The sequence below is a fragment of the Colius striatus genome, chromosome 6 (assembly GCF_028858725.1).
Source record: "Colius striatus isolate bColStr4 chromosome 6, bColStr4.1.hap1, whole genome shotgun sequence".
Classification (NCBI taxonomy): domain Eukaryota; kingdom Metazoa; phylum Chordata; class Aves; order Coliiformes; family Coliidae; genus Colius; species Colius striatus.
The window spans coordinates 35,066,631-35,089,575 of NC_084764.1; the positions used below are offsets into that span (position 1 = coordinate 35,066,631).

The 22,945-nt window shown below is 43.3% G+C and overlaps 1 protein-coding gene across 3 annotated transcripts; it reads left to right on the top strand.

Moving 5' to 3' along the window:
• Positions 1 to 2,131: 2,131 nt before the first annotated feature.
• Positions 2,132 to 20,644, top strand: STYX (serine/threonine/tyrosine interacting protein). 3 transcript variants are annotated; one of them, XM_061998601.1, is made up of 12 exons: positions 2,132 to 2,368; positions 9,614 to 9,854; positions 12,550 to 12,582; positions 13,463 to 13,516; positions 14,803 to 14,900; positions 15,556 to 15,616; positions 16,956 to 16,992; positions 17,538 to 17,577; positions 17,662 to 17,712; positions 18,668 to 18,740; positions 19,447 to 19,540; positions 20,217 to 20,644. In XM_061998601.1, exons 3-12 carry the CDS (start codon positions 12,565 to 12,567, stop codon positions 20,288 to 20,290), a joined length of 600 nt encoding a protein of 199 aa, XP_061854585.1. In that variant the 5' UTR covers positions 2,132 to 2,368; positions 9,614 to 9,854; positions 12,550 to 12,564; the 3' UTR covers positions 20,291 to 20,644. The 3 variants fall into 3 exon arrangements, with proteins under 3 accessions (XP_061854585.1, XP_061854586.1, XP_061854583.1); XM_061998602.1 differs by lacking the exon at positions 13,463 to 13,516; XM_061998599.1 differs by lacking the exon at positions 9,614 to 9,854.
• The last annotated feature ends 2,301 nt before the right edge of the window (positions 20,645 to 22,945 follow it).

A 22,945-nucleotide genomic window follows, 5' to 3' on the forward strand; every position in this document is an offset into this window, starting at 1 on the left:
CTTATCCTTGTGTAGTTTTTTTTCTGTAACTATTGAAGTTGATAGATGTGGTTTTGGTATTTGAAGAGCAGCTTTTCTCTGGTGTGGGATTGCACTGGAGTCTCATGCCTTACATACCAAACAGTGGCAACCTTTCCCCTTGGATAGAGGAGAACAGAAACAAGTGGTGTTTACTCCTCTGCTGCTAAGTTCAGGAGAGGATTTAGCATTTAATTATTGCAAGAAGTAAACAAGTCTTTTCAAAGGTTTACCATCTTCGCTTATGCTAAGGTAACTCCTATCCTGAATGCATATGAGCAGAGGTGGTTAACTGCTAGTGATATCTGAAAGTTTTGATTATGGATTTTGGGGTGTTGAGGGAGATACACAAGATGGATTTCCTTTCCAAGTTCCCATTTCAGCTGCTCTACAGTGACAGGAACTTTCCAATATAATTTGAAGCTGTGGTGTAGCTAATACTTGTAGAGCTCTGCCCAGGGCTTTGCCCTGCACCTTAGGAGGTTGGAGGTTGTGCTCCCTGAGAGCTGACTGCTGCAGCTGTTGGAGTAATCACTGAAACAGAAATATAAATGCAGAGCTCAGGGTGTTAGCATTCTTAAAGGCATCTGTCACTATGTCTTCGTTTTCTGATCGGTTCCACCAGAGTGGTGTGTGTGGAGCTCCACTGACTGCACTGTGCAACTTAACCTCAGTACTGGACTGGAACAGTGGTGTACTAGACTGTACTTCTGGCTTCTTCTCATTATCTTAATTGGATTACTCATCCTTCAGCTGAGCATGTTAGATTAACTTTAGACTTACCAGGAAGCCTGGCACTTAACAGCAGTTTTAATAGCAATAGCTTTATTTCTTTCATGACAAAACAGCATGAAGTGTAGAACAGTTAGCAGAGGGCAGGCAACAGTACTGTCATGTTTATATGGCTCATGGTTGTTACTGTCCTTTTCTTAGTATGAAAACTTCCCCTTATGATTGTGTCAGGAGAGTAAAGATGCAAATCTCACTTCTAGCTTGCTGTTACACCCTTGTGAGTGCAGCTTGTACAGAGCTGCTCGATGTGGGTGCTACAGCCAGCGTCCTTGGAACAATGTGAAAATTAAAAGTCAAGTTTCTGAGCACTATGTGTTGTAAACAAGGAGCTGAGCTTCTGGCACTACCTTGGAGGAAGGGTAAAAGATGGCAAACTGTTTCCTGAAGCTCTGGGAGCGCTTACGGTTAATTTTTAAAGTCTGGGCCTTAAGCTAAGGCTACCGACATCTGTCTTGGTTCCTATTCTCTATGCCAGCTGGAAGTGGAAGCTGCAGTTTTACTGTTGCTTTTCTCCTTTGCTGTTTCATTTTTCATCTTTGGCTGAAAGGGAATTGTGGGGCTGAAGGGATGAACATGGCTGTTGGAGGTTTCTCAAGGGGGAAATGAGCAAATATGTAAAATATTTAAATAGTTTAGGGTGATATTTTAACAGTTCAGCAACGCATGGGACCAGTGGGCCTCAGAATGCAGGATAGGTTCCTGCCGCAAGACTGGTGTGTCACAGAATGTTTCCCAAGCCTGATGAGGACCTGTTGGAAAACGACTCTGTTTGCAACATCAGTTGAAATGTGAGGCAGGCAGCCTTTTTCTGATGGCAGACATGAGCGTCTGCTTGCACAACAGTTGCAGTTTGATTTGCGTGAGAGGAGAAAGAGACGGCAAGCAAGGGCAGGGCAACGGGATGGGGACGAAGGAACGGCTTTGCTTGCGTTAATGGCTGCCACATGACCGGGAGCGTGGCTGGGGCCTGAGGCACACGCGGAGGAAGCTGGACCTTGATCGCCCCGAACCTGTGGTACGAAAGGGGGCCTGTGGGAGAAGTTCTGCTTGGGCTTGAGTTAATTAAGGACTTCATTAACGACCGCGGGCGGGCACGGGCGCCGTCTCTGAGGAGGGAAGGTGGGCGCGCGCCGCAGGGCCCCTCAGGGCGGCGGGAGCGCGGGCGCCGCGCGCCGGGCCCCGCCCCTCGGGCCGCTGCCGGCCCCGCCCGCGCGCGCGGCGGCCGCTGTGGGCGGAGCGGCTGGGGCGGGCCGGGGGCGGAGGCGCCGCCGCTGGAGCGGAGCCCGGGGGCGGGCGGAAGGGAGGGGGAGGACGGGGAGGAGGGAAGAGGCGGCAGCAGCAGCAGCAGCAGCATGGCGGCCGGGCGCGAGCGGCTGAGCGCGCCGCCGCCTCTGCCGCCTCTTCCTGCCGCCGCTGCTGCTGCTCCCGAGCCGGAGCTCGCGAGCCCTCTGCCCAAATAACCGCCCTGCCCGGTCCTGCCCCGCCCGGAGAGCGCCCGGCCATGGAGCTCGCTAAGCCGGCCTTCCCCGCGCTGCCGCAGGCCAAAGAGGACTCTGAGGTGAGCGGCGGACGGCAGCTGCCAGCGGCGGACGCTCGGCCCCGGCCCCGGCCCCGCCTGAGGAGAGCTGCCCGCCGCGGGGGCAGCTCCCGCCTCGCCCTCGTGCGCACTCGCCTCCCCCTTCATCCCCACGCTCTGGGCTGTGGGGCCCGTCCCCCTCTGGTGACAGCCTCCCCCCGTCTTGGACGGTCTTCCCCGTGCGCTCCGCTCCCCCTGGCCGCGGGCTTCCCGCTGAGATCCTGGCGCAGGCCTGGCTGCTGCCCGCCCCCACGGGTCTCCGCTGAGGCGCCGGTCCACCTTCCCACTATACTCCTGACACCCCCGTCCGCAGGCCTCGCACCCCTGGCTGCCGGGCACCGGGCCGCTTCTCTGCGACCACCCACCACATCCGCCGGTCCTGCCCCTTGTCCCTTGCGTCCTGCCGTCTCCATGGCCCTCACAGACCCCTCTTCCCTCCCTGCATCTCCCCTTTCGGGTGCCTCCGGCCTGCACTCGGGGCTGCTAGCAAGCTCTGCACACTGAAGAGAGGGTGCCTGCTTTTACACGAGCACCACCCCCCGCCCCCCCGGCCGATTCATCTCGCTTGCCCGACGCTCCACGGGCAGTGGCCTCTGCTCAGCTCTCTGTCTCTGGTGTCCCCTGTGCTTCAGTATGTCATAGCCTGCCAGCCAGCCCCCCTTTTGCGTGTTCCCTCTCTCTTTGCTATGATCACCGATCCTGTCCTCCATCTGCTGCTGGTTGCCTGCTTGCCCCCTTTTTTGTACATGCAGAAAGGTAATGAGCTGCTAGCAGGGAGTACCTTCCAAGCAGTTGCTGTCTACAAACTCTTAGATATTCAAGAAACAATGTGGTGCTCTGGTGAGTCTATTGGGGAGGCATTTTTACTGTGTTGAAGAGCCAAGACTTCTTTGCAAACAAAGACAGGTGGCAATATCTGCTCCGACTACGCTGCACCCTGCAGGGTGTCAGAGGAGTCAGGTCAGCACAGTGTCTGATTTCTGAACTTGGCTTAGCTTTTCATTCCTGACCCTGGGTACTGCTGGTGTGTTTTCATGTGTCACACGCAGCCCAAAGTGTCCCATTTTGATAGTGTGAGATATATGACGCAAAATGTCACCGTGTCTGTGCAGGAAGCTTGATAGGATCTGAGATCTTCAGAGGTCTCTAGATTGTTGCATATTTCATAAACATCAGCATTTATTTCTGTTTTGATGAAGTTAGTTTGAATGCTGTTATTATGGTAAGTTTCATGGAATATGCATTTTACTTTCTTTTTTGGCTATGGAGGTCTTTACAAGTCATTGTGGTTATTTTCAGAAAGTCATAATTTGTATCACTTTGTAAATCAGTTTGCTTTTAAATATATTTTCTTTCTGGACAAACCAATCTTATTATCTACAACTACTCCTGAAGGTGGATAACTAAATTAGCCCGGGTGGCTCTTTGAACCTGTTTAAAATGTCTAAAAAGGAGTGTGCAATTTAAGTAACTTTTAAATCAGTGGTCACTGCCAGTCTAGCAACCCTTAGCTGATATAAACTGAAATTATAATAGCGTTTTTCAGGGTGGATTTTCTGTTTTTCTTCTTTTCATGCAGTGTATCTCAGTAGTATAATGTATAGAATGTTAGGGCTTCATGTGCTGCAAGACCATAGTGTAGAATTCCAAGGACTGTTTAAAAAAAATAAGTTATTTTTGTTTTCAACACCTCACATTTGTGTCTGACTTGATCTAAATACACTGTAGCTGGAGTATTTGGGGGAAGCAGAAAAGTCAAAGCTGGTATGAGAATGTCCAAATTCTTACAGAGCTAACTTGTTAAACAAAGCGTAAGAGACTTCAGCCTTGGGCCTTCAGCCCAGTCCTTAAGGAGAAGCTTTGGGAAAGCAGAAGGAGGTTAAAATCATTCTGTCCACAAAACATAGTTCTTCATGGACTGCAGAAGGTCACTTCTCATGTTCTTTAATGAGAAGTACTCTGTAATATTACTTCAGGAAGTTAGTTAGGTATGGTTTAGCGTCATGTTGGTGGATTTGGTGGGTTTCAAGATATTGGTGGGAGGGAGAGGGGAAAGGGAGGAGAGATAACTTAAGGAATCCCTGGTTTACTTCCTGATGTAGGCTGCTCAAGACTAAGTGTAACTTTGTGGTCATTTTAAGTTGACCTAACCACCACCTCCAGCTCTCTTCTCCACTGTGTGGCAGCTTAAATAATACTGCTAATGAAAAAAAGCCAAATCAATGATCTCATCTGGTTGACGGGGCAGCTTCTCGCTCCTTAGAGCTGGCATGAGAAGTCAAGAGAGCAGGCAAGGCTCTCTGTGGAGGGGTTGACAGCAGCCTGTGGTTGAATTGACTTAGGCAGCCTGCAGAAATTGCTCTAGATAAATAGGTCAGTTGTCTGGTTTGTTTGCAATGTCTGTAATCCATATGTAGCATTACAAATTGCTGGATTTTTAAACTACTTGGCTATTGAGACTTTTCAGAGCTTGTGAAATGCCACGTTAAGAAATGCTGGTGATGCTTACCTTCTGGAAAGAGTTGTGCTGCCTTTGCATTCCTGATCTGATACCATCTCAGCAAATGAAGAGACCAGAAGTTCCTTCTGATTCTTCTTAGAGATTTGTGTCACTTGGTTTTTTTTGCTGCAGTCCATGTGTACTTAAACTCCTTTCAGGTGGTGAAACCACGTGTGTTATAGGTCATGTACAGACAGGTATTGGCCAGCATCTGCCGTGCTTGGGTACAATCATGTCTCAGTGCTGGCTTGTGGCCCTTCTGTTCCACTCTCTTGTGCAGTCTGGGTGAGTTGTCCAGTTCTGGAACCAAGTCTGGGACAAACTAGCTTCCATTTCTCACTGGTCAGTTTATGGAAGTTAAAAGCCGAACTTCTTTACAAGTCCTTGTGCCACCTGAGTGTTTTCTACTTTTAGTTTTTGGATATTCAACATGTAACTCCCCATTCTTTCTGGTATATGCCATGGATGTCTGTAAACTGTGAGTGCTCTTTTACAGGTTAGTGAATATGTCAGAGTGTTACAAAGAACAGTGATTGTACATGGCATGGAAACTATTGCTAAGCTTTGATTTTTATGTCTTTTCCTAAAATTCTCACATTTTCAAAGGTTAGATCTCAAACTTTCTTAAAATTTAAGAAGTGCTGGTTGGTTGGTTGGTTTTTTTGCCCCCCAGTATAAAAATGTACAGCTAAAGAGCTGTTGAAAGAGAGTGAGGTTAGTAATGGTTAATGCATGCTGGCGTGTCAGTACTGAGAGTTTTGGAAAGGTGGTAAATAGAATAATTGAAGGAATTTAATGGAAGTTATTTTCCCATTAAATTGTAACCAACAACAACAAAACCAACAGATCAGCACTAGGATGTACATAACAGCAACACAGCAATGGTTACCAGTTCATTTCTTTGTAAAACATCAGCATATTTGCTTGAGTAAACTAGTATTCATTAGGTTTTTTTAGGACCCTCCATGGTTTTTGTAATGGCTGTGGTTTTGTATCAGCTTATCAACTAAGCAGTCATATTAGTCTTTTTATTATGCGTAAAAACTGAGCTCTCTTTAGCACATGATTTTTTTGATGAGATTTGCATTCTTGACAGCTCTATTTAGTCTGAAATGATGATGTATATTTTGACTACTGTTTTTTTAAACTGTGCAGTAGTGCAGCCCCATCTCAAGGTGGAACAAATATCTTGAACTTTTTTACTCTTCCTTTTGATAGGAAGCACAAGTAACCCCCTTAAATATAGTGATTCTCCTCCTCTGCAGGCTCTTCAAAATAAGTAGGAAGCCTCCATTATATTTTTACTTGCCCACATAATAGAGCAAAATGAACTTAAATGCTGTGTTATGCTGGGAAATGTAAATCTGCTGACAGATTTTGATCATGACTCTGTGGGATACTATCACACTACTTTGTGTGTATCAAAAGCAGCTCACTGAGGCAGCTGGAGTTGAGCAATCCTGTCAGTTGCAATTAACTTAGGCCTTGCACCTGTGGGAAGCTTCTTGAGGTGCACGGGCATCCCCACAGATGTGGAGAGAGCTCACGACTGGAGAGGTTTGTAGAACTGGGGGCTTAAAGCATGTCTTTTAATCTAAATGAGGATTGTAGAGAGACCAGTGCTCAATACAACCCAACTCACTAGGCTGTAGATGAAAGGAAAATAAAAAAGGGGCGGGGGGAGGGAGGAGAATGTGAAAAAGGATATACTTGCACCAATATGAACACTTCTAGTCTGAATACCTTTTTCCCTTTACTAGAAAAACTTGCTTATTAGTGCTCATTCTGGAGATTCTTTGTAAAAAGTGAATCATCAAGGCCTTTTATTGTAGTGAGTAGAAATGCCGTGGGGTTAATGCAGGAGAAACGCTACTAGAAAAAAATCAGTGTCTTGCTCTCTATGAAAGTCTGTTTAAAAAGCAAATAATGCTGAAATTGTGACAGCCCTGCCACTTGGCTACGTGGCTTTGCTTTGCACTTGCTGCTTTGTCCTGCCTTAAAAGCCGGTGCTGATGGTCCTGTGTGCTAAATGGTACTTAGCAAGCAAGTAGAGTTAGAGTTCTCTTTTGGACCAATGTTACAGGATGGGGCAAATAAACGCTTGTTTCTTATCTATATGATGTTTTTATTTTCCATTTATTTGCCTTGGTCCACCATTTATCTTTTTCTGTGGCTTGTTTGCTAAAATAACCTTGTTTTTCCTGCTGCATGCTTCTTCCTTCCTCTGTGTGCTCTGTCATTCCCACCTCCTATTGTTTTTCCTCTCCACCTTCCTGCTTTTGTGTTCTTTTGTATTTTCAAAAGCAAAACTGTCTATATGATGAGGACTTCCTGTTGTCTCAGCACTCTTTACAGATATACAGAAGAGACTGTTACAGGCTGCTTCTCGTTGTTGAGAATGACCAATGTGGCATTTCTGATGAGGGGGACTTGCTATTAATAGCAAAGCCCATTTCGTAGCTGCCTTTGCTAAAAACTGGCTTTAGCTGTCCTGTCAACCCTCTCAGTGTTGTCACCAGTCTTGTCCCAGTGCTGCTCTGACCTGTGGTGATCTGGAGCAGGGAGCTAACTTGGTTGACAAACAGCTTTGCCAAAAAAGCTGTTAGTTTGTGGCTGTTACAGTTTCCTGAGCGTAGTGACCATCACATTAGACCTCTGTGCCAGGGTGGGAATGTAACCTCACTCTTTAAGCAGTCCCTGCGCTTGGTTAGCATTGCACAGCCTGCCTTAACCTTGTTAATATAGCTCTGTTCTTGTTGGTGGCATGCCCAGGCCCTGAGTGAACAAAAAGACTGGATTTGATTTGTTATATTTTATATACATGCACTAGTATTTCTGCCTGAGAGGAGAAAAAAACAACTATACACATATATGTTTAGCCTTGAACTGGTCAGGCACTTGGATTACATGATTGTTGTAGGTCCCTTCCAACTGAAAGAATTCTGTATATATAAAATGCTTTTAACTGGAATAACTGTCCACGAGCATGAAACTGAAGCCACAGCCTTTCCTTTCGTTCTTGTTTGTGGGTAGTTTTGAAGCATGCTTCACAGTGATAGACATGACAGGTTTCAGAAGTAGACAAATATTTTTCTTGGATATGTTTGCAGTAATTTGTCTGTTTTGTTACTAAACTATGACAAATGAGTATGCTCTGTTACTACTTTAGTATGTCATGATTTCCTGTGGCAATCATTTGTTCCATTTTACAAAGGCCATTGGTGGAAGTAGCTTTATTTTTGTGCAGATCTTTAATGATAACATACCCTCTCTCCCTTTTTTGCTGAACTGGATCAGTTGGGAGATTTGGGGTTTTTTTTCCCAAAATACTATCTGAAATACTTTCCAAAATAAGACATGATATCATTTATTCTGTAAATTAGCCTTAAAACTGCCTCAGAATGAAGTGTAAAGCTTTTGTGTCAAGATAATCCTTAAGGGATCGGGACCCGTCCACAATCCAGGCTGGAGCCTGCAAAGGGGAGACTGACCATAGCATTGGCAGTTAGTGTCATTGTCCCCTCTGACTATTCCAATATCACACTGTTTAGCTGTATTTTTCATTTCCTGAGCCAGGAGCTCAGCTGACCAGCACAGAATTGAAGCACGTCAGCAGAATGTGTGGCTGTCTGTGCCCCAACAGTTGTCTTCAGCTTTGATTTCACAGCTTGTGGAATAGTGTTGTAGCAGGTTTAGAGGAGAGACTTGGAGTGTTACAGTTTATATGAACATGCCACTAGACAGGGAAACAAATTTAGGCAAGAGGATTCTGACAGGCTTGGATTTTTGAGATACACAAGGGACAGTCAATCGTGCAGAAGTCCTGCTGTGCTGAATTTTGATGGGAAGAGCAATCTGTACAGAGAGGTAGGCAATGCTATTAATCAACAGCAAAAGAGCCATCTGAGTGCTGGAAAAAGGTCGAAAACCTGGAGTGGTCAGGAAGGTTTTACTGGGAGTGGCGTGCAGCTTTGCAAAAGGATGTGACTAATGATCTTGAACACAGGGAGAGTCATTGCAGATGGTGATGCTGAGCAGATCAGGAGCGGCAGTTAAAATCTAGAAAGGATTCTTCTTGATGTTAGTTTCTTTTTCTTTAAACTACTGGGACTTTTTTTTTCAGCAGCTTTGAGAGCTTTTTCCTTCATCTAGGGCAGCCTGTGGTTTGCAGGCTCTACTAATTATATGGCAGTGGGATTTTAACCATAGTAATGAAAGTGCAGCTCTGTGGATTGCTTTTTGACCAAAGCCAAGCTTTGGCAAAGACTGACTGGAGTGTACCTCTTATACGTGAAAATTAGATGGGTCTTCAGACTTCAGTTTCCAGTTAGGGACCAGTGAAGTGACATCACGGGTCTTTCTGGTGTGAGGCACACGGAGATTGCATAAGGTACAGTGTGGTTCTGGGTTTGAAACCACAGTCTTTGCTGTTGTGCAGACCTTGAGCACAGACAATTGTCAATGTCAGGGCTGTTAAAATTCACATTATGAATTTTTACAGTACTTTAAGTACTAGCTAAGGTCACTCTTTCAGGGAAAAGTGCACATGCCAATGGAAGGTGTCAGTTTTTTTGCCATTAAACCATTCTTCTAAAGAAGGACAGGTATAGCCATGGCAAAATACAGATAAAAAGAGTAACTTGCTGTAATTTGGATATTGATTACTGAGAAGCTCTTTGTAGTGCAGGCAAATCTTGCCTACTTATTCAATCTTCATTTTATTTCAGGTACAATTTGGCTTTAGATGAGGAAGGGGAAGCTTTGAAATGGGCTTTTTTTCCTTTCTCTTGCTGGTTCCTTCACTCTGACACAGTAGTCAAAGTGCTTCAGATGGTCCTCGGCATTTCACTTGTGTGAGTACAAACTAGAGCAGGTATATATTGTGAACACCCTCAGCAAGACACCTGAGGTATCTTTTAAACTTGTCCATCAGTGAATCACAGTCCAGTTTGGGAAAATGTGTCAAAGGTGAGTGGCTCCTCTTTTAAACTTGGGACTTAGGAGGGTTATTTTTTTGTTCTCTTTCTCTTTTGTATCGTGCGGGTATGGAAGATCGTGTCTTCCAGCGAGTTGTTACTCTGTAGAACCTCCAAACAACTTAGCAGCCAGGAGTTCTGTTACTCTATCCAGCTCTGGCATCACCAGTTGTTTTTCTGATCAAAATTCCTGTATTTAGTATGGTAAGAAGAGAAACTTTCAGCTATTTGACTGCTGGGTGCTTCAGACAGTGTGAAAATATGGTTGATGGGTGAATTCCTTAAAATAAGACCTCTGTTTGGGTTCAGTCTACATTAATAGATTATTTTTTACATAACTTTGCATAACATTTGAATAATTTGACATTGTTACTGTTAAAAGCCTTGAAGGGCTGTCAGGAAATCACCAGAATCACTCCTTCAGTAGTTCATGTACTTGTATAAAGAAAACATTTGATCTGAGACATGATCTTTCAGATACTTATTTTGCAAACTAAATCCCACTGGAAACTGTACCTTTGGGGGCTTCTTGAAGAACATTGAAGATTAAAGGTTAAAGCCAATACTGACATTTTTTTCTTGTTCAGAACAGCCATGGCATCTGTCTTTTAGGTTCTGATCTCCTTTAGACTGTGTATTGCTAAATCCTTGCCTGCTTCTTTGGCATAGTTTACAGCTGTTGGGAGTAGGACAATTTCCTGCTTCTTATGCATTGGAAAGGAATATTTGTCATGGATTGTTAAGTCTCCTTGACCTGAGTAGAGATGAGTTTGTGTGTTTATTGTGTGCCAAATTAAGACTTTTAAATTCTACAAAGAGTAATAAACTCACTGAAGTGGTTGCCTATTCCTCTAGTGTAGCTTAAACTTACAAAGTTTAAGGTATAACTTATGTTATTATACACACTATTACTCCTGCTATTGTTTATCTACTTGGACAAAACTGGGGTTTTCTTGGTTTTTTGAGTGAGTTATGCTTTTGTGTATGCAGTGAGACAACAGAATTGTGCTAAAGTACTCTTGGGTCAACCTTCAAAGGATACACTTCTGCAAATATCATCCTTCTGTCACAGGATTTCTACTTTCTACTACCAGGAACTTTTATTATTACAACTGAAACGTGTGGAAATAATTTAGCTACCTCTCTGTGTCGTTAAGAAAGACCATTTCAGTGCATCTTATTTCCCTGTTTGTGCTACCAGTTTAGATAGTATTCAAAGAATTTTAGTGGCTAAATGTTAATTTACTTTCTCAGAACTGCTGTCCCGGATTCAATTCAAGTGACTTCCAGAAAAACTTTACTGATACTGAAATGCTTTCTAATTCCACTACCAAGAGCTAGCAAAACCTCACTGCCTCTAGGGGAAGCACAGCATTTTTCCTGTTTATCTTGGTAAAAAGAGGATTAACGTGGAACTGATGCTGCTTGGTAAAACTGCAGGTACTAAGGTGGACAATGCCATGGTTTAAGGGCCTGGATCTTTCTTGGTGTAGCCCTCATCTCACTTCAAGAGGTGGAAAATTTAGACTTAAGTTTTGAGGAGATGGGAACATCAACAAGAACAACATATGGCAAAGTGTTTTCTTAGCTGCCTGTGTGTGTGTGGAGCAACCAACAAAGTTATGTAAAGAAATGTAAGCAGTTGATTTGGTTTGATACATTTGACTATTTCTTCTGGGTTTTTTTTCTCTCCAGCTGGTAACTGTGATCTCAGATAGAAATCCTTCATGTGTGAGGGTCAAAGAATGAGTAAGAGCCTGTTAATAGAGGACAGTGGGAGTTGTAAGGAAGGAAAGACAGGAATAGAGTCTGCCTGAGCATTTTACTGTTTAGCTTTGGCAGCTCTGTAAAACAGAGTGAAGGACGAAAATGTTGATCCTGGCATTTGTGCTGGGCAGTTCTGATCAGTGGAGTTGGATGATAGTAAATAGTCAGCTGGGAAGGTTCCTGAGTGATCAACCTTTACCAACTTGGGGGTCTAAGTTTCTGTGAAAGGGTGCAAAGTGTTAGCTGGGAAGAAATAACCAAGTATCCTGTTCTTGTGGCTGAACACAGGTATAAGCATCTACTTTGCCAGGATCCTTCCCTGTGTAATTGCCTAGGATTAGGACGGAGAAGAATGGAGATTCTTTCCAATGGCTTGTTGTGTTCATGGAGAACAGAAGTTTCTAGAATTGTCAAAACGAAATCCTGAGTATTCAAAATAAAGTTAGTTTGAATGTATTAGGTGATGCAGTGTGGCTTTTTAAGGGAGTTACCAGCTGTACTTGTTATCTTCTGTTTTGTCAGTAGCTCTAAGAATGCACTAGTCAAAGAGGTTGCTTTTTTTTTCTCCTTTGCTTCTGTGGATTGTACAGAATGTTCTAAAGCTTTTTTTCCCTTTTTTCCTTTTTTTAGAGTGGGGAAGTTTCTAAGCAGAAGGCTGGGGTGTTATGGCTATCCAACACACTGGCTATTCTGCACAGGCTTCATCTCTGATGTGGAGTTGTCAAGGTTTCTTAACTTTAGCTTTCAAAATAGTGTTCTTTGCCCCAATGTCCTGGGGAAGAGTTAGCAGTGTGTGTAAGCAATGTGCCTGTCACGTAGCAGGTAGCTTGTACAGTCTCCAGCAAATATGTTTTGATTCTCTTACACCATTTGATCTCCCTCTTATGTACCTATGTAACTGCTTTTTGTTTTATTTTAAGGATTGGACCTATCCCATGAGGAGAGAGATGCAGGTATGACACACTTTTATATACCATTTGAGTCAAAACCCATGGTGTGTTTAATAAGAAAAAGAAAGTGCTCTGCAAAAGAGCTGGTATCAAAATCAGTCTTTAGAGTGTCAGTCAGCACTGTGGGGGGGAGAGAGATGTGAGAGGATGACCAGCTTAGGGTGCAGATGTGCAAATACTAAAGAGAGACAAAAAAAGACTAATTTTGTCCTTTTCAGAACCCCCAAAGTGCTGTATTTTTGTCTTCATGAGTGTTTTTAAGAGATAATTGTTAAAAATTTATTAGAGGTTTGCTTTCTAACTGAAATTTCATTGGAAGTAAGTGTTCACAAGTAGTATGAGCAATTACAATTTCCCTAGCGTGGTGTCAGCCAAAATCTTGCACAAGACAGTATCTACAGACTGACATGTCTTTGTTGATGGGGAGCTAAATGGTTAAGAATTAGTTTTTTCCTACTCCTAGGACAAAGCTAGAAGACTTAACCTGCAACTTATCTTTTTCTCCATGACAGTGATTTGGAACTAATTAAAAGATGTGATTATGTACAAAGTTAGAGTTCCCTTCATTTGATCTGGGGCTGGGTACGATGCAATAATCCACCTGGAACTTAGTCCAAATAAAGGACGTGATTCCTGTTCCAAAACAAGATCTCCTGTACAGAGATCATGTTTCTTTCGTTTTTCCAAACTGATTTTTTTCTCCCCTCTTGTCATGTTATAAATGACAGGATTTAATGTTATAAATTATTAATGTTATAAATGACACTCTAACTTATCTCTCAGACCTGTGAATTAGTTGTTTCTACGGCCACAGCGTGAAGTGTAATGTATTATTTCAAATAGTTGTGTGTTGGCATTAAATATCTGTTCTTCTGCCTCCTAGGAAATTTTACCTGGGTTATTTTTAGGCCCATATTCTTCGGCTATGAAAAGCAAGGTATGATTTTCAGAATAGTGTCTCATAAGGAAACTTTGCTGGGGTGATCGGATTTGTTACTGTGGCAATAGGTTTGAGTGTTATCTGTATAGGTGTAAATTTGGTTGCAAACCTGAACTGCAATATGGAAGGTGCCAGAGGAGAGTCATAGATGGTGCATTTATGGGATGGCCTTTTTAATCTGAGGGGTTATCTGACTGGGGCTGGTGTCCCTGCCTCCCCTTTCCAGAGTGAATCTGAACTACTGCCTGAGGCAGGTGCGGGGCAGTTGATGCTTCCAAGACTGTCTTTTCCTTAATCCTGTGAGCTAGAGGGTTACTTTGGGAGAAAAAATTGAAAAAGAGCCCAGATTAATTCTTTTTCATGCAGCTTGAAGTTCTGCCTGCATTTTATTGTGAGGGTGACTGAGCAGTGGAACAGGCTGCCCTGAGAGGTTGTGGAGTCTCCTTCCTTGGAGGTCTTCAAGACCCGCCTGGATATGTTCCTATGCGACCTGATCTAGGTGACCCTGCTTCTGCAGGGAGGTTGGACTAGATGATCTCTAAAGGTGCCTTCCAACCCCTACCATTCTGTGATTCTATGTGCACACTGTCTCAATTCAGTTAGGCAGCTTTACCCACTGCTTGCAAACCAGGGAGAAGTACAAGCTTGAAGTGATTTGCACACTAATTGCAGTGAATATTCACCTGTGAGCTATTTGCATTAAAACTGAGTTCTTCAGTTACACTTGAGTATATAATATTTGTTTTTTAAAAAAGAGTGAACCATTTGAGCTGTGCACTACCAACCAGGCAATCTGTTTCCTCTGCCAGAGTGTTGGAAGGCAAATCAGAACTGGGAACTCACACATAACACAGTAAAAGAAGGTAAATTGCATCTACAATCAAGTAAAGCACTGCTAAGACTAAGCTTGTAGCTGCAAACCTACCTTGCAGTTGACATTATCTTCTTTTTCATGGTATAATTCCAGCAGGAATCTAGTGCTGTCAGAAAATTCTTGCATCCTGTAGGGGCTTGCAATTTCAGGCAAAGTGAAAGGTGGGCAGAGGCAAACAAGTTCACTGAATGCTGTCCTTACTGCCTGTTCTGTTTATCATCATTAGGAATGCTTTTCCTTGCAATTCTTCATGGCTTTGTTTTTTGTCTTTCTGAAAGACCTCATCTTCCATGCTACACTTAGAAAACCAGCTCTGGTTTTCCTTGAGGACATGGTATTGCTTTTCTTTTTCTTACTGTGTGATATATTCTGTAATTTAACAAAAAAAAAATCTTTCTTCTTTCCACAGCTACCTATACTTCAGAAACATGGAATAACCCATGTAATATGCATACGGCAAAACATCGAAGCAAACTTTATTAAACCAAACTTCCAACAGTTATTTAGGTGAGAAATGATTGTCACACCTGTAGATCTGCCAACAATGAAAGGTCTTACTTTTAAACCACTTATTCTGTTCTCACAAGACTGGGTTTTTCTATGTGTTAATGTTCTTTTCATGTTGTCTAGACTCTTTGAAAGATATGCTACAGTGTAGAAAGACTTTTAAATCCAAACAGTGGAGTTTATCCTGCTCAACTCTGGACAAAGGCAGGTCAGCAAATAAGAAATATCCATTAGTTTGCAGGAGCCATCTCCAGTTTTAAAGCTGTTAGTTCTGAGTACAGTTTGTAATAAAACATTTGAGAGTAGCTTACTCAGAACTCTGAAAGAGTTGCACAGAGGCCCAGAAAAGAGCACTGGCTGATGTTTATAAACTGCTGGGAGCATGTGAGTACACTGCTTTCAAAGAAAGCCAAGTCACCTGTAGCACAGCACTTGTGGATTTCTTCCACTCTGAAAGGTGATATTTTCAGGAGATGTCAGAGCAGGTTCCTTGCAAGGGCAGCTCCAGAGGCTGAAGGTATTAGAAGTTCTGGAGCCCAGGCCAGAAGGAGAAGCCAGGAGGGTGGTGCTGGCTGCTTCTGCAGCTTTGAATGTTTTAGTGGAGTTGAACCAGCTGTATGGTATTGTGTGCTCATAGCAACTGTTTCCCTTGTAGGTATTTAGTCTTGGATATTGCAGATAATCCAGTTGAGAACATAATACGATTTTTCCCTACGGTAAGTATTTGTGTGTTAGTGTGGATGGACTGGGAATGGAGTTGCTCAGTACGAGCTTCATGAATTAACAGATACCAGTTTCAAACTTGGGATATCCAGCCTGAGGCTTTTGCTGCTTGAGGAGGCATCATTAACTTCTCCTTACAAGCACAGAAACTGAGGCAGAGTTGTAAGAGCTGCATCTTCTTACGGTCTCAAAAAAAAGATTGGTGTCAAACCAAAGAAACTGGGTCATGGGAAGGTGCTGGAGATCTTGGCCTACAGGAAACTTGTTTTTACTTCTCTTCTATCAAATACTAAAATTAAACAGAAAATCATAACTAGTTGGTGTAAGTCTTACAGCATCTTGAAACATTGTTTACTGTAGAGGAATTAAAAATTAACTTTAGTTAAACAGTACCCATTGCAAAACGACCTTTGGAAACGGGATAAGCCCTTAGCTCTTAGCTGTGGGGTTTGTATCTTTATTTTAGATTAGTTTGCAACAGAGCAAAAGCTTTTAGTTTCTTCCCCTGGCCCCAGGAGAAAAAAACCCAAAAACCCAACAACAAACCACCAAAAAGCTCTTAGGGCTTCCCTGTGTATGGCAGAGGTGGTCGTGTGTTTGCAGAAGGCAGGAGATCAGTTTATGGCTTGCAGCTTTTCGAAAGCATAGTGCCACTTCATTAAACAATGGCCTGTGTGAACTACTCTATGAACACCTCTGTGTTGGTATATTTTGAAGAGGTTGGTCTGAGTTTTCCCCACAATAAATTATTTAGCTTTTGCTTTTCATCTCAGCAGCTGTCTCAACCTGGCAATATTCCTCAGACCTCACTACATCATATCTTGCCTTATAGTTTGACTAGACCTGCTTTTATATAACTGAAAATAGCATTGGAGAGCTTCTAGGAAGACAGAGTTGTCAGTGGAGTAGTTCAGGCCATGTTGCTGTTGATATTTGTGGGATTTGGTTTGTGGCTTTGTTGTTTTGTTGGGGTTTTTTTCCCAGTGTTGGAGGAAGTTACTTTGGGAAGTTACTTTTTGTTATAGAGGCACAACATGTGACATAATGACTGGAAAAGGTATACATACTGGATTCTTCCTGCATCTTGCTTTCTGGCTTTGCTCTGGTTTTTCACTGCCAATTTTATGGATAGTTAAAAGTATGAAAGAAATAGAAATGTCCAGTTGAGGTGGTGTCTAAGTTGGTCTAGACAGAGCACATTATTGTCACAGTATATAAAGACTGATACTAAAATGCTACCAAGTTTAAATGGAAGCAGCATTTAAATAATCTGAATAATCTGAAATATAAGTCTGAAACTGAGTCTTGTAATCTTTTTTTTTTTCTTCTTAGACTAAAGAATTTATTGATGGAAGTTTACAAAGTGGAGGTAAAATCACGTTAACTTTTTTCCCTTCATTTACTAATACATAGTTGTTAAAGCTTTAAAACTAACTTAGTGTTATGTATTAGAGGCTCTTGAGTATAAGGTTTTCTCTTAAATTTGAGGCTTTATTGTGCTTGACTTGAACTACATTATACAAGTTCAGAGTTTTGCCTCCTACTAGAGGACAGAGCTCTTTGTGTATCTGTGGTGGTTTGGGATTGTTTTAACTTCAACCACAACTGTGTTCTGTGCATGAGGGTTTTTATCTCCTCTCTAATGTAGGGCCTTAAATCTGCATTGTGATCCTGGAATGCAGATTCTGTTCCCCAAAATCTTTTGAGGAGCAGGAATCCCTGATTCTGCATCTTGGGGCAGTAATGGGCAGAGTGTAGTTAGTAATTTAGAGGGAAGTAAGGCACATCTTTTATTCCTGGGATGTACCTTGCAGATGTGTAGTTCTCCATAACAAGGAAAAACTGCATTTCAAAGCATTTTGTCCAGTCTCTAAGGTATGGCTGGTGGTTTAGGTTTGTTTTTTTCCTTCTCAGGGAAAGTTCTTGTCCATGGAAATGCAGGGATTTCTAGAAGGTAGGAAACTATCCATCTGCCTTTTTTTTCCCTTTTTTAACAATGGAAATATCTTTTACTGAGTTTTTCTCTGTTTCTTTTCAGTGCTGCCTTAGTTATTGCATACATAATGGAAACATTTGGGGTGAAGTACAGGTGAGAACAGAGCATGGTCGTGTAGTTAATTGTTTGTGTTGAAAGGATGAAGTGAGAGAGTACAGATAAGAAGTCTGTAGGTATTCATCTTTTTAATTCAAGTGGTGTAAGCAAATGTTCCTTCTGGAGGGAGCATAAGCAGTAGTGTATTGACGCATGAGCCAGTTGTTACCTACTGAGATTAAGTGTAGGCTTTACATGGGCAGACTATTCCATTTCACTGTCACTAGGGATGTGTTTACATCCTTTCTTTAAGAAGTAGGTACCTGTTGCTAATGGAAACAGGATAGCAGCCTGCATAGATCAATGCCTTGCTGTAAAACTATAGAATCACAGAATTGTTTGTCTTGGAAAAGACCATTAAGATCACGCAGTCCAACCATTCCTCCAGCACTGCCATGGCCACCACTTACTCGTGTCTTTCAGCCCCACAGCTGAAGGGGATGGGGAATCCACCACCTTCCTGGGCAGCCTGGACAACCCTTTTAGGAGAGAAATTGTTCCCCTCAGCCCATCACTCCAGGCTTGGCTAGATCCCTCTATAGAGCCTTTCCACCCTCGAGCAGATCAACACTCCCACTTAACTTGGTGTTGTCAGCTAACTTCCTGAGGGTGCCCTTATCCAAATCATCGATAAAGATGTTAAACAGAACAGGCCCCAACACTGAGCCCTGGGGAACACCACCAGGACAGGCCTCAGGAGGCAGTTCCAAGTGGTGTGTTGCAAACAGGCCAGCCAGCTGAGTACTGGAGGTGGGGGATGAGCAAATAAGTGTTTTACAACTACAGCTTCCTATTTTGCCCAAACAGTCAGTCATACAAACAGTTCCACAGGGCATTTAGGGGTGGTATATGTCCTAAGAACTGATAGTAGGAAGGGAGACTCCTGAAACCACAGAGACTTTTGCCATAGTCTGTTTTCTACTGAAGTATTTTCCTTCTCCTTCTCTTTAAGGGACGCATTTACTTACGTTCAAGAGAGAAGATTCTGTATTAATCCTAATGCTGGATTTGTCCATCAACTTCAGGTGACTGTTTTTTTCTGGTCGTTACTCAAAAGTCATTCAATGAATCATCTTCCTGCAAAGCAGCTGTTTGTTTACTTTTACAGTAAATGTTAGGCCTGTCCTTCAAGTAAATGTCAGAAGCTATAGTAGAGCTTGAGTGGAAGATGAGTGAGTACCCTAGTTCATTAGACTTAAGCTTTACATAAAGCAGATCCAGGAAGGGAGGAGAAATAAAAATCCTGGTTTATACAGTGGTTAAGAGGCTCTGAAGCAGCTTAATTGATGGCAAAGGAAACTGCTGAGTGAGTGTTGTGGCACACATCAGTGGAGCTTCTTGACACTTTTGTCCACAGATTTAGTGTCGCTGCTGTTACTTAGGTGGCTGGCACCAAGGTGATGGAGTATCTCCTGAGTTTGAAGCCCTTGTTGCAACTCTGCAGCTACTGTATTCTAAGTTTGATTTGTTTCTACTGTCTGAATCATATTTTGGGAGGAAAAATTGAGTTATCTGAACATTCTCACAGAAGTTTTTAAACTGAAAATTTTACTCTCTTAAAGCCATTGTCATCCTTTTTGTTTTGCTCTGTCTTCCTGGCAGTTTGTTATTCACAAACAACTCTAAAATCTCTGCCTTGCTCTCTCTAGCCCACCTTGGTGAACTCTCTGAATCAGTCCTTCTCATCCTTATGCCAAATTAATAGCAGTATGTATTATTTACGTTTTTCAGGAATATGAAGCCATCTATCTAGCAAAATTAACCATCCAGATGATGTCACCACTGCAGCTGGAGAGATCCCTCTCAGTTCCACCTGGCACTACAGGTCAGAAGCCTCTGTTGTGTGCCATGCCCCCTCTTACCTGCTTGTGTGAGGTGCCTCTTGCACTCCCTAAGGAAACCCCAGGGAATCCCAAACTTTTGGGCGGGGGATGGAGGCAGCTGTGGTGGACAAGCTGTGTTCAAACTTCAGGACACAGTACTTAAGTATTATGTTTTCCTATGGTCAGGCTTCCCTGTGGTGTCTGCACTTCTATGACATACTGGAGAGGGGTCCTGTCTCTCACCATCCTTCAAAGCCCTCAACTTTCCTAGAGCAATCAAGAGTGATGGGTTGAAAGCAGGCAATGTTCATGACATGCCCTTAAAAAAATAAGGCAGTTGCTCTGAAAAAAACAAGATTTGCTGTGCCTTTAAAAAGCTAATAGAGGACTAGGGCATGTAAAAAATGTTACTTCAGTCATCTGGGGTCAGGGAAATGGGATCTGGGGAGAGATGTAAAGGGAGTGCAAGAATTGGTGGATTCTCAGAAACTTCTTTTCCCTGTGGAGAAGCGTGAGGGAAGAGGAGTGCTGTGAGCAATGCTGTCCAAACCTGAGGGCCTTCAGAGGGTGGAGATCTGGCAAGAGACAGCAAGCACTGCCCTGCAATCCTGCTAAAGCAACAGTGCATTTCAGGCTGCCCTTTTCAGGCGTCTCCCTCCTCCCTCTTGCCTTCTGCAGGAAGTTTGAAGCGAGTGCACGAGGAGGACGAGGAGCTCAGCACCATGCAGGTGGCTGCGGCGCAGAACAGCTGAGACCGATGGGCCAGCGCTCTTCACCCTGTGAGTCCCTGCCCAGAAAGGGGAAAAAAAAAAGAGTTCCTAATGCAGGACCATGAACACACACAGAGCTTCTGTTCAATTACATGTTGCTTTCAGATATAAGTCTGCCTCTGCAACACACTAAGCATCATTTTTAAGATGTTGGACTTCTTGAATGAATAGATGGCACTGATTGTTTTACTCCCTTTTTTACACTTTACAGTTTTATTCTAAACCAAGATTTTTTGGACTTGCAAAGAGGTATTATTGCAATAATGCACTTTTCATACTTGAAATTTCTTTATTTGTATGATATAAAGTTATTACTTTAAACAAAATGCAAGTTGGGGGGGGATTTGTTTATAAAGTTATTTGTGTAATTTATAACAAGAGACTTTAGTAAAGAAAGTTTGCTAAAACTCACCTTGTTCTCAGTATGTGTTATGGTCATGCTGGTAGAAATGTGCTTTATGAACTGCACTAAGGTGCTCCTGCTGGCAACTGGGCAACAGCAGCGTTCTAATCAGTATTTAGCCCTTTACCTTGGTATAAAACCTCACTGTATACTGAATTATTTTGAGATTGACCCTCTAAGAGCACTTCAAGACAAAATACTGCTGTAAAAAACCCCACCTTGTTTTATGCAAGTTAAACAGAGTACTGATGAATTACTGAACAAAATAGTCATGTGCTGAGATAATGCAGAGGGCAGCTACTAATTTTACCCAGATCAAGACTGAGTTCCTGTAGCTAGAATTAAAAAAGGTGCTTGTTAAGTGAGTCATAGTTCGATTTGAGTAGAATGAGACGGAATGGTCCATCTGTCTCCTAGAACAGCATTATCTTGAAACTAGTATGGAAGGAGTAGTTCCCTTTGTCAGGCAATAGGGTTGACCTCAGCTGTTGTAAAAGCATTGCAGTCAGTTAAGGTCATGTGCTTATTGATGCTTTGAGGATTTCAGGCTGGGAACTGCAGAGGCAGTTTGTGAGGCTGGAACTCTCCCTTCTCAGAAGCACAGCACCTGTGCCAGGCCTTGGCTTTGTTGGTCTGTTGGCTAAAGGTAGGAATGCAATGATGACTCCCTTAGGGCATGGTGGGGACCAGGCTTTGTTGGAAGTACTTGTGTATCTGGGAAATCTGAGCTTGTAGTTGGACTGTTTTAAAAGGCCTCAAGAGGTGAGTCAATCTAAAAGACTTTTGGGGATTTGAGTGTCCTTCTGTCTCCTTGTACGACAGTGTCTGTCAGCCTCAGACTGAGCCCCCTGTGCTGGGGGTCCTCTGAAGGCAGGTCTCTGCATCTGAAGGTGTGAATCTCAGCAGGGCAGCCCTTTTGTACAGTGAGGATCTGAGTGACGCTGCCTTTTGCTGGAGCTTGTTTACTTTGTGGGAGTTCAGCCTCACTTTGTGTATCCAAGGCAAGCTGATCATGCCTGTGACATGCTGATCTTTGTTTAGTCACTGATCCTCTCAGCAAGTCCAAGCTCTTGGCTTGTGTTGAGGCCTTTTCACGTAGTGAGCAAATTCCAGTTTGAAAACTCCTGCTGGTGACACCTGAGGAGGAAATCCTCCTGCAGTAAGTCAGGGCTTTTCTCTGAGCCAGGACATTTGGGTGAGGCTTTATAGGCCAATAGCTTCTTCTGGTATGGAAGGTGAAGGTCCTGGAATGCTGCAGGTGGGAAGGGATCACATCTTCAGGGGAGCTTCCCCTTTACTTGCCCTGTCCTGTGCCACACACATCTGTGATGGAGCAGCACAAATCCTTCAGGGCAAAAAAAAAGTCTTTAAGAAATGTATGATGCTTTAGTTAGGAAATTCCTGCCTTGAGCAAAGGAAGTGTGAGTTCTTTCTCCTTAAGAAGACTTGTCAGTGTTGAGCTGCCTAGCTAAGCACATAGTAGGATTTGTTATTGCTGACTGGCTTTATAAGACTGCTACTGGGGCAGCTGGAAAATGCAGCCACCCCCTGAGGCTGCTGCATGGCTGCAGCAGGGTATGGGAATGGCTGCCTCTTGCCCAGCTCCCAAATGCTGCCAGCTCCAAGCTTCTGATAAGGCAAGGATGGGAACCAGAGCTTCTGCATCAAACTGCTTTGTTTCGGCTCCCAGGGGAGGGGGTAGAGATGAAACACAGATGGAAGAACATTCTTGATTCATCCAACTGTCCCCTGCCAGAGAGGCTTGTTCATGTGCAGTCTGGTTCTGTCACCTCACTGGGCTCCTGGTGCTTCCCTGGGGACACTGTTTCACAAATTAACATACTTCATGACTAAAGCTCTTTTGCACCAATCTTGCTTTTTTCATGCCATTACCTCCTACTGCTGCTGCTTCCTACAGCTGTTCTGGTCTGCCTGCCTGCTGCCTTGTAGACAACAGCCTCTAGGACCCTAAGGGATGCTGGGATTAGTTTTCCTCATATCTATTATTAAGTCTTTTATTTAAAACTTGACTTCTGTCTCACTTGGCATGCTGCCAGGAGGGATTCCAGTGACTGGATGCTGGCTGGGGTTAAATCACAAGTGGCAATTGGCAGCAGGGTCTCTCACAAGGGACTTGGGAGCAGCAGAGGTTGAATGTTCTCCTTTCCCCAGGGATCTGTGGGAGCCCCAGCTGTAGGATAACGTGCTCAAATTCTTTCCAGCTTAGGGGAAGG

Bases quoted from the DNA above. Each gene is read 5' to 3' on its own strand.
- STYX (XM_061998599.1), top strand. From the start codon at position 2,312: ATGGAGCTCGCTAAGCCGGCCTTCCCCGCGCTGCCGCAGGCCAAAGAG. The intron at 12,583-13,462 runs GTATGACACACT...TCTGCCTCCTAG, and splicing joins CCATGAGGAGAGAGATGCAG to GAAATTTTACCTGGGTTATT. The intron at 18,741-19,446 runs GTGACTGTTTTT...TACGTTTTTCAG, and splicing joins GATTTGTCCATCAACTTCAG to GAATATGAAGCCATCTATCT.